The sequence below is a fragment of the Frankliniella occidentalis genome, unplaced genomic scaffold (genome assembly GCF_000697945.3).
Source record: "Frankliniella occidentalis isolate FOCC.00 unplaced genomic scaffold, Focc_3.1 Scaffold45, whole genome shotgun sequence".
NCBI classification, from domain to species: Eukaryota; Metazoa; Arthropoda; class Insecta; order Thysanoptera; family Thripidae; genus Frankliniella; species Frankliniella occidentalis.
The window spans coordinates 1,178,383-1,188,881 of NW_026267175.1; the positions used below are offsets into that span (position 1 = coordinate 1,178,383).

A 10,499-nucleotide genomic window follows, 5' to 3' on the forward strand; every position below is an offset into this window, starting at 1 on the left:
AAGCATGCCCTTGAGCTTGAGATTCTTAATCTCAAGTGTCTCATGGTGCACTTTTAGTCCGCAAAAGTGAAAAAGTTCTGTCAGAAGTGGGATTCGAACCCACGCCCACAGAAGTGGACTGCGACCTGAACGCAGCGCCTTAGACCGCTCGGCCATCCTGACTGATGAGGGCGTGGTACGGGCGCTCTATGTATCTTTGCTGGCGAAGGGTTTAGGGGAAAGCCCGGCCTGATGGCACCGCCAGTTGGCTTTACCGAGGGCATGACCTGCGGCAGCGAGCGACAGCCGTCGCATCGCTTATGCACGGCAACAGTGCCGGTGATAGGCATCGCGCGTGTCATTATACAATACATCGATATCGAGGGCATATCAAATGGCGCGCAGGTTAAAAACCTAAGGCAATCCAACAATTATTCATTTCGTTTCTATTTTCCCGCCCGCTTTTCCTCGTGCTTTACAGCCCCCGCACAGCGCCCATCTGGAGGGCCGGCGACGCGCAGCCGCCCCCCGTCTCTTCCTCCCCTCCAGTTTTGAATATAAGGCTGTTTTGGTGGGTATTTTTAGTTTACGGCGGGGGAGTCTCAGGCCCCGGCCGTCGTCTGTCTGCGGCGAAGAGGATACGATCATGACTTGTGGCTCACGGAGAGGCACCGCCGCCGCCGCCGACGCGGAAGCTCGTGTTTCCCCCTTTGGGTCTTAATTTGTCATAGATTTTGACGGTGGAGCTGTGTGGCCCGTTCGTGGGTGGGCGGCGCTAGGCTAGGCCCGTGCCCTGACTGATGGGGGGGCCGTGGCCACCGGGAGTGTGAACACCGAACACGCACTGCGCGCTGCCGTTGCGCAAGCGGCCAAAGGGGGCGTCGGGGTGAGACAATGCGCCACTCGCGCGCTGCTTTCTCACCGCCAATATCGTGTTGACATTTATCAAGATGGCTCAGTAATTGAAGCTGGCCGGGCTCTGCGCCGGGGGTGTCTGCATGCGCCCGCGCAACCCGATAGGTGCATGGAGGACTCTAAGGTCGCTCTGCTGGGACTGGAGTTGTTGGCGCACTGCGGCGGCCGCGGGGCAACAGGGGCAGCAGCAGCAGGCCATCGCGGTGCTGCAACACGACTCGCTGCGATAGAAAGGGCTGACACGAGCACACTCGCTGGATTTGTTTGTAATCAAAACATTTGCGCAAATTTGTGCGGTGGTTTTAAAACTTTTGCATACATTAAATTATACGAAATCATGCATTTTTGCCTTCAAAGTTGGCCAAAACGAAACGTAGGTTCGATTTAGCACAATAAAATAAAAATACATCGAAGAGGTGGCCCTAGGTCGGGTGCGCATACGGCCCGACGGCCCGTCCAGGTGAGGCTGTTAATCCAGAGAGGGTGAGCACCGTGAGCATCCTCTCGCTGGCCGTCGCCTCCCGCCCACCTCCACTGCAACGCGCGCAACTGTGTATACTCTGAAGTGCTCGACGGACACGTGATACGGCGCTTCTCCGCGTTTTCTCCCCCCCTCCACCCTGGCCCCCCGACGAGTATCAGGGTATCGCGGGCGAGATCAATTTCTTTCGTCAAGGTTGCGTCTGCAGCGTGGCGGCCGGCGGGCTATGGTCTGGTCTAGCGCCCCCCCCCCCCTTTTTACACTGCCAGTCAACAACTACTGACCCTGCTGCGGCTGTTGTTTTTAACACCTGATTGCCCCTCCTAACGACAGACAAACAAGCGGGCCCGGAGAAAGCCCTACAAACACCGTCGGCTTCTTCACATTCGGTAGCTAAGTTTGCCCCCCTCAGGAGAGCGGTGCACTAACTTCCAGCGGCACAACGACCACGTGCCCGCCCCGCCACCCCGCCCGAGGCCAGCTGATCTCAGGTTCGGGTTTGAGCGGGTCCCCCCTTCGGATCCCCTCCGGCCCCCCTCCCTATCCCTCACGCTCTCCCTCGGGCTCTGGGCGCGGCGATCTCCCGTCTCACTCGCACTCGCGGAAAGCTCCTACCTCGGCCGGCTGCGCTGCGCCGGTCGGACAATGCCGACGCGATCCGACGACTCGTCATGCAAGTTCCTTCGATAGCTCAGTTGGTAGAGCGGTGGACTGTAGAGGCATGTGAGGCAGCAGGTATCCATAGGTCGCTGGTTCAAATCCGGCTCGAAGGATATTTTTCGTTTACTTTTGTATTCGTCTCGAAACTGCCTTATTTCGTTCGCCGTTATCAGCACCTGTGGGATGAGAGGAGCCTTTGGTGTTTTGCAGATTGAAAACTCTTTCTCACTCACAAGCAAAAATTTTCCTCTATGTATGCACGCACAAAACCATAAATACAAACCACAGAAAACTCTCTGTTGCAGCTTTTGTTCAAGGGTCAAACTGGAGGCCGAGACTGCGTCATTTCCTTCCACACATTGTTTTCCTGAAGAGTTCCCGCGTTGGAAGTGTGTCTGTGGTGTCCGAGGTGTATCCCTTACAGGGAGGGCACTGCATACACTCCCGTCCTTGGCCTAATCCTACTGTGTTCGCTTTGCACTGTGCGCCTCCAAGCCCCGGCACGACGCTACGCTGTGCCGCGCCCCGCGCCCCGCCAGGCCGGTCGTCGTAGGCTGGCCGGCGCCCCGCCCCACTCCACCCCGCCACGCCCCACCATACGTACGCCCCACTCCGAGCATTGCCCCCGGCCCGTAGCGGCGCCTCTGAGTTTCGGCCGAGAGTGGTCGATCCCGTTCACATTCGCGTTCATCAGGTTTCCGTAGTGTAGCGGTTATCACGTGTGCTTCACACGCACAAGGTCCCCGGTTCGATCCCGGGCGGGAACACGTTCTTTTTTTTTTTATTTACCGATGTCGCAGACTAATCTTGTGGTGTGGCTGCGTCGTGATTTGCCCTGTGGTCAGTTCGCTGGCCGCGCTTTATAACAGGTTTCCGTAGTGTAGTGGTTATCACGTGTGCTTCACACGCACAAGGTCCCCGGTTCGATCCCGGGCGGAAACACGTTTTTCACTTTTACGTTCAATTATTGGAACTCCCTTTTCACTTTACCCCAATAGCTATTTAAAAATTTTCATGATGTTTGGTGCCTTATCGTAAGATAATTGTTGCCATCTTTTATTAACTATGATGAGGAAAGCAGCGGACCTGTGACCTGCAACATAAAGCGAAGCGCCCTCAAAGAATTTTGCGTTTTTCAGCGCTTTCGACAGTGTACTCCTACTACTGTATAGAACTGAGGTGTCGCCGTGATCAGTCGGCCGCGCGGCGGGGTCTCAAAAGTGGCTCACGCGGGCGCATCTCTTGGCTCGTGTGATCTCTTCTCCTCATCCATCCGATATGGTCTAGGATACCTGGCTCTCACCCAGGAGGCTCGGGTTCGATTCCCGGTATCGGAAAATTTTGATTTTAGGAAGATTATGAGAATGAGTATCCTTAACCACATTCAACCACCACTATTATACTTTACTCATCTACTCCACATACCGACTTCGATTGCCTATTGCCTGCCGCTTAGTATGACATGCCAGTCTGGGATGCACGAGTAGCAATTTTAAAAGACAGCTGTTTGAGGAAGGGGGTAAAAAAAAAACAAGTCGAAGCAAAACGAGGAAAGTTGCAATGTCATGTGGAATGCAGGCAGCTGTGTGCTGCAGGGCAGCACCGCCGTGCATGCAGTGAAAGTGATCCCTCCCTCGCCTCGTTGCGGCTAACCCAGTGATTGTCACTTTTCATTTTTTTTCGTTTGTATCGGTCAGGAGAGCGGGGCGTTTGCGGAGGCGGGTCCGGTTCCGGGCTCTCCGCCGGCGCTCCGCGTATGCTCTCTGTCTGCTCAAGCGAGAAATATACTGGAATCATATTGCTCATAACTTCCGCATTTTCCGCCATTATCATATTTAACTCCCCCGTTCCCTTCTTTTTGTTGCTGCAGATTCGTCGTTTGCGCAGCCCGCCCCCGCGGCCGGACAAGATGGCCACCGCGTACCGGGTGGCGTCGGCGCCCCCGCGCTGGCGGCGCGCGGCCGGCCCCATCGGCACCATGGGGCTGGTGTCGGCGCCGTCCAGCCCGGGTCCGCGGCCGGGCAGCCTCTGGGGCACGCACCCCGCGCCGCACCCGCGGCCGGGGCTCGTGCCCACCGGGCCGCCCACCCCCACCGAGACGGACGAGGAGTACGTCGAGATGTACCAGGACCGCATCCTCTCGGCGCAGGCCAGCCAGCTGTACCCGCTCATGGAGGACCTGGCCGACTGGCTCAACAAAACGCTGGGTGAGTAGTGTGAATGCATACTTGTTCAAATACGCACGAAGACGTTGGGAGTTAATTCTGTAGTTTTACGTTTCTAGTCTAGAGTGAGAAATCTTCCACACAAATAATGGATACAAAAATTTCTTGTCCATTTTTTCGGTGTGAGAACTTTCCTTCTGCTGTTCATAACGGATCGGTCTGAAACTAGCTCAATGTTATACTCTATATACGGTGGCCAAGATTGAAAACCATGCAAAATTTCACAGAAAGTCGTTGAAATGTGGCCGCGGCTGGCCAAACCGGGTGGTGGGCAGGGCAGAGCAGAGCGCTGCTGCAGCCTCGCCAAAAGCTATGTATAGCAACTACTGCTTGGCTTAGCTATAGCAGGCGGAGTGTGTGACAACCGGCAATCTAGCAAAGTGGAAGCCAAAGGAAGGCCGGAGGCTGCCAACCGGGCTCTCCGGCCGAGGCTCCCAGCCCCGCCCCGGCTACGGCTCCGACCCGCTCAGCTGCTCTCCGGCCACTCCGCGCCGCGCGCTCCGCGTGAAATTTCGACGCCCCGCGCCCCGGCCGGAGAGAAACTAAATTATCAAAGTGCGGAGGCGACATGTTCGCCATTCCTGTCGGGGCAGTGGCGTAGCACGCGGAGCGCGCGACAACAAAGTAGAGTGCGACAGAGAGCTCCTCGGGAGAGCTCCTTGCCTGGAACACACTGCTGTGGTCGGATGGAAAAAAATCGACCGGCGGCATAAGTTCACCCCTCGAAAAAGAAGCCATGGTTCTTGAACCCAGTATATATTTCCATGACGACATTCCGCGTCTTCCTGCGCGTCACGGACGGTTTTGCTCGGATTCTCGGCCCCTCTGCTGACCGGCCCTCTTGCGCTGTGGCTGTCAGATCGACACCGTAACGAGCACCTATGCCGTCGCCCGCGACTCGCTAAAATCGCAGAGCGGGTTGCGAAAATCGGAGCGTGCGAAATTCTTGGGGTGTCGGTCAGTTTGTAATTGGTCAGTGGGCGTGCGGTTCCACTTCCACACCAATCAGCAGAGTCAGAGTCCAGGGTTACTTGCAGGAGGGGCGGGGCGCGGGGCCTTCAGGTGCGGCCCAAGTCAGTCAGGTGACTCCCAAAACAGCTACAAATTTTAAATCAAAATGAGCATTTAATGTAGGAAAAGTGGGAAAAGTTATACCCAACCCATAAGTAAAAGGTGTTTCTTGGGTTTAGAAAAGTAAAAATTGAAAGTTGTTTTCCTAGCGTGCATTGCGCGGGTTCAAGGGAACGGGGACCGCGGAGGGAAAAAAGTGCAGCTGTGCAGCTCTGTGGCTGCTTTCGCAAACGCCGTGGCATTGCTGGTGTCCCCGTCTCTCCGGGTCGTGGGGCGAACAAGAAGAAGAGGGTTTTCTCACTGAAGATGGCGGTTTTTCGCGCGCACAGCCCTTTTGCAGTATAGCGGTAGAATGTGGCGGAGAGCACCCACCCGAGGAGGTCGAGAGGCACTTCCAGCGAGCAGGAAAGGCATCGTCTTTCTTTGCCACTCCTCCTGGCTCTTCTTCTCATCGTGGTTGTCGCTGTTGTCCCCAACTCCCACTCCAGCGTCCTGCGATGACAGGTCCTCGCTGGGAAGCGGGGCGATTTGAACTCACCGCTCGCGCGACTAACCGCCGGATATCCCTCGTTCGTCGCCCAACAGCAGCCAGACCGCAAAATACTGTTCCGCTGAGTGGAGCGTCGTCGGTCTCCTGGCCCGGTGGCTGCCGCGCCCCCCCCTCGCTCCCCGCAACCCCTTCCCGGTCACTGCCGCCGCCGCTTTTGGTCCGCGACGGTTTTGCCGTTTAGCTGAAAACCTCTACCTTCACCTCCAGTAGTAAGTAGGGCTTCATTCGCTGCCCAGGCGTACACACAAAAGTTATATTTTCTTGATTTGACGACCTATATTTAAAGGAAAAGCAATATCAGAACTCGCTCAAGCAGCTTCTCAAGCACTTCTGTGACCTGTGGCCTGAACAAATTTCTTGTGCGAAGAACCATTTCTCCAGGGTGTACACCCCAAAAATAGTGCTCTCAATCCAGGGAAAATTTATTTTTAAAAATTACAAGAATTTTTTTATTTCTAGTGTTTTCAAGGAAATTTTGTTAATGTAACGCAATCTCTTTTATTCCAACGACATTTGCCTTATGCTAAAGAAAAATTTCCTTGTATATTTTAAGGTCAGAAAATAAGACCCCCATGCAAGGTATTTTGCTTTGTTTCAAGGATACCATTTTCCGGGTGTGCGGCTAGACTGTATTCCTACGGACGCCGCGCGGCCCGGAAGTGACTCAATTACATACACAACGCCGCATATAACATAACCTGACCCTCCTCTGCCCTCTGCGCTAGCGCAAGCTTGCCTGCAGTCGAGCGGGAAAGTTTATATGTGCTCGTGGCCGACCGTGTGATCACGATTTCATGTTTGTTGATCGATCGAATATATATATATAGGAGGGGGCGCTGGTATATGTGTGTGTGAGTGTGTTCCCTTCCAGCTGCTGCTGCTCGGGGCTGGAAGGGGTGGAGACGAGCGGGTGGGGGCGAGCGGGGGCGGGGTCAGACGGTGAAAGGGAGCGGAGCGGCGAGCGGCGCTCGTGTCCTCAGGTGAAAAAAGCAGCGACGCGCCAACGCAATCCCCGCGAATCAGCCGTCGCGGGAGACTATCCGGACAACTAGAGAGAGAGAGAGAGAGAAAGAGAAGGCTAGGACGAAAAGGAGGATATAGGATATAAGGGGGTGAGAGGGACAATTTGTGCGAATGTGTGTGCGCTCGAGCGCGCCGCGCTTGGTTCCATACCGCCGCTGCAGCTGTCGTGCGATTAATTGCCCTCCTCTGCGCAGCTATGACAGTCGAGCCGGGGAGAGAGAGAGAGAGAGAGAGAGAGAGAGAGAGAGGCGGGTGGGGGTCGAAGGGTGAAGGGGAACATGCGGCGGGCCTGCAGGTCCGCGTCTAGTCCGGCCGGCACTGGGCTGTATCGCGGTTGGTGCATCAGAGAGCCTTGTCATGAGAGCGCGGTTTGTCTCGCCAATCGTCCGTGCCATAGGGGACGGCCATGGGCCGCCTCATCATGGGGTGGCATGGGGCGGCGAGGAGGGCGGCGGAGGCCGAGTCCATGTCGGCTCCAATCATGTCGCGTCATACGAGCAGCCATGAGCCGCGGTACTGCAAGTCGCGGTGCTACTACGAACCGCGAGGGTGGCCGCGCGCCTTCTCCCCCCCCCCTTTCTCTCTCTCTCTCCCTCCCCCTCTCACTATTTCTCTCTCGCTCTCTTCTCTGTCTACAGGTTTCTACCTCTCTCTCGCTCCTGCAGCGATACCTCACTCCGCTCGGGCTCAGCTTCCGATTCGATTTCCGGCCTGTCCGCGTCATTGTCCCGGCCAATCTGAGCATGTAAAGTTGTGTGTGTGGAATGTGCTGCGTGGCGCCGGGCGGCTCCCAGGCGTGACGCCAAAAGAGCGCTGCTGCTGCTGCTGCTCGGGGGTAGAGGGCCACGCCCCGCCCCGCCCGGCCGCGCTTGCCATCAGAGAAATCGACACAATGTCTGTCGATAGCCATCGAACCCCCATCGGCGATCCGTGCAGGGGGGATTAGATAATGAAAGAAGGAAACGGCGAAGAGGCCGGGTTATGCGCTTGGGCCCGCCAGGATGGTTTTCGTGTCCCGCTCCGCCCGCTCCAGGCCGCGCTGCCCCCCGCGCCGCCCTCCCCTCGGAGAACGTGCCGTATGATAATTGCAATGCATTACCTCATTTTCGATTCAGACGCCCTCGCTCACGAGCTTACGTGTCGCCAGGGCGCCGGCGGCGGCTCGGGGCGCAAGCTCGGGGCGCAAGGCGAGCAGGGCGCCGCCAACCCAAGTGTAACACGAAAACGTCACGATCAAGTCGTATTATTAATATGTGGTATCGACACCAAATCTTTCACCACATCACGTTGCGTGACACAATAACGGGCAACGTTTCATCCGCCACACATTTCGACCTGGATATATCGTCGGAGCGTTTTTCATGTTGCTGTGGCGATCGCGGCGCTGCTGGGCCCGGGAGAGGGTCGCGCGGGTGCTTCTCGCGTGTGACTCAGCCAGCGGCGCGGCCGCCCCCCTCTCCCTCTCGCCGCCACCGCGGCAGCAGTTCGCTCGCCTATTGTAATTGGCCCTCGGTTGGTTTGCAATATTTCGATCTGTAGAGAAGGCCCCGCGCCCCACCCTCCGCCTAGAGAGCGCCGGGGACGCAACGAGCGGCCGAGATGGGGTGTCCGGCCCCGGCCGTAAGCCGTAATGCCACGGCGGCTCCACTACTCCTCCGCTCCTCCCCCCGCCGCTCCGCCCCGCACGATAAATGAGCAGATAGTCGGCGGCTAATTCGGTGTTTGCTCTGAGACGGGCCGCGCGGCGCAACGAGAGATTGGCACGTAATTGAACCCCTTGGTGTAGGTCAGCGCCGGCCTCTGGCCCGGCCGCCGGGCCGCCGCGGGGTGGAGAGGAGGGCATTCACGGGGAGGAGTAGGCGACGAGTGAGGGGTGCGGACAAGGTGCATTTCACTAAAAATTCAGGAGTACACTGATTTTTCCCGTTTTGCGACAGTTCCCAAGACTGTTTTTAATAGGGTCAATAAAGTGCCACTACCCCCTTTCTCCCCCTAGAACAGGCTACAGACAAGGCGCTCGCTTTTTCTTGAGTTATTTTTCTTCTTGATTTCTCACTTTCCTTGCTTTCTGAAGTCTACGAAAGGGTATTCACACACCTACAAGTTTACGATATTCACACACTTGCGTTTCCAGCAGTGTGATTTTGTTAGTGACGACCCTATCGGGGGGGGAGGGGGGGGGGGGGGGGGGGGCAAGCGTGTCGAAGAAGGAAGAGCTGCAAGAGGGGGAATGCCGTCGCATAGATAATGCACCGTCTGGTCCGGCCGGGCACAGGCCGCAGTGTCACCGGCAGTAGTTCTGTAGTGCAATACTTTCACTCAAGTGTCACGACCCAACAATAGATCCTATTGTGCACCGGTGCGCCTCTGCTGGGGCCTCTGCCTCTAGCGCCGCAGCCGTGTCAGGGGCACCTCTGCCGAAAGTCTCCGGCACCGCGGCGGCACCTCTGTGCGTGCGGCCTCGAGTCCAACAAGGGCCGATAACTCTCTTTGATGTGTTCAGTTGACATTTTGATGCTATAATGACCATAACGCTAAGACGATTTCAATTTTACACAGTTTCTTGCAGATGGAAGCGGTCTGAAAATAATCGCCTTAAAAATGCAGGATTGCGCGAAACGAAAACTGCAAAGTGCTGATAGCTTGAAATGTGCTAAATCTTTTGTATGTCATATTTTCTTATCGCCTCTAAAATATAGCAATTCGTTGAAAAGACTCGCGAGCCCAGCGGTCGCACCGCGAGGCGCAACGCGGCACGACAAAAGTTTCTGTCAGAAGTGGGATTCGAACCCACGCCCACAGAAGTGGACTGCGACCTGAACGCAGCGCCTTAGACCGCTCGGCCATCCTGACTGATGAGGAAGGGGCCCGTGAGCCACGCCGTACAAGCCGAGCCGGGCCGTCGGGAGTGACGACGCGCCGAGCCGAGCCGCGTCTCCCCCACCACCGCCGGGCCCCGGCCGTAGAGCGCGGCTCGTCACGGCGCGGCCGAGTTTCGGCGCCCAGCAACGCAGCGCGGCCGCGCCTCATTTTCAAACGGCATCGCGTCGCGTTCTCTTGCGGTAAAGAATCTTTGCCGCTGGCAAATTTACATTGGTTATCTTCTTTGCGGTGAGAATTGCACTGCAACCGACCCTGCCCTTGAAATAACTATTTCATACCTCGATTTCGAGAAAACTAACTTTCTTCCAGCGAACGGACTCCTTCTAGTCTCGCCTCAGTCTCAGGCCCACACAAACTCAGGGGCCTTTCGTTTGGATCTCCTCCCCCTATTCCCGACGAGGTGAGGCCAGGCTAGTGCAGCAGAGGGTGGGGCTCTTGAGGGGGCAAAAGTGAAAAGGGCTAATCACTCACCCTTGTCCGCCCGACAAGCGCCCCACCCACCCGCAGGCCAGAGGGGGCGCGAGCCTTCGCCGCCCCACCCACGGTTCCTTTGCGTGTGTGTGTGTTCGTCGAGGGTTCGATGACCCCTTTGCACAGTCTTCGCAGAGTAACAAGAGACGCCAGGAGGTCTGCTGCCCCCGCCCCTTTCCCCTGTTTTCATCGCTGGCATAACGTCAACCTAGACCCTAGACGACTGGGGAAGAAAAGAGAG

The 10,499-nt window shown here is 56.7% G+C and overlaps 1 protein-coding gene and 4 non-coding genes across 7 annotated transcripts in view; 4 read left to right on the forward strand and 1 right to left on the reverse strand.

The window, feature by feature from the left end:
* The window catches only part of LOC113208291 (growth arrest-specific protein 2-like), a 72,253-nt gene that overhangs the window by 30,362 nt on the left and 31,392 nt on the right, over positions 1-10,499 (forward strand). For all 3 annotated transcript variants that reach the window (XM_052266984.1, XM_052266985.1, XM_026425236.2), the window contains exon 2: positions 3,906-4,242. In XM_052266984.1, the coding sequence (XP_052122944.1) occupies positions 3,945-4,242 (298 nt within the window). In that variant the 5' untranslated portion in view covers positions 3,906-3,944. The remainder of the gene's footprint in view (positions 1-3,905; positions 4,243-10,499) is intronic.
* On the forward strand, positions 2,056-2,148 carry Trnay-gua (transfer RNA tyrosine (anticodon GUA)). Its single transcript has 2 exons — positions 2,056-2,092; positions 2,113-2,148. It is a non-coding gene; the product is annotated as a tRNA-Tyr (tRNA).
* Positions 2,730-2,802, forward strand: Trnav-cac (transfer RNA valine (anticodon CAC)). Its single transcript has one exon. It is a non-coding gene; the product is annotated as a tRNA-Val (tRNA).
* On the forward strand, positions 2,905-2,977 carry Trnav-cac (transfer RNA valine (anticodon CAC)). Its single transcript has one exon. It is a non-coding gene; the product is annotated as a tRNA-Val (tRNA).
* Trnal-cag (transfer RNA leucine (anticodon CAG)) lies at positions 9,674-9,757 on the reverse strand. Its single transcript has one exon. It is a non-coding gene; the product is annotated as a tRNA-Leu (tRNA).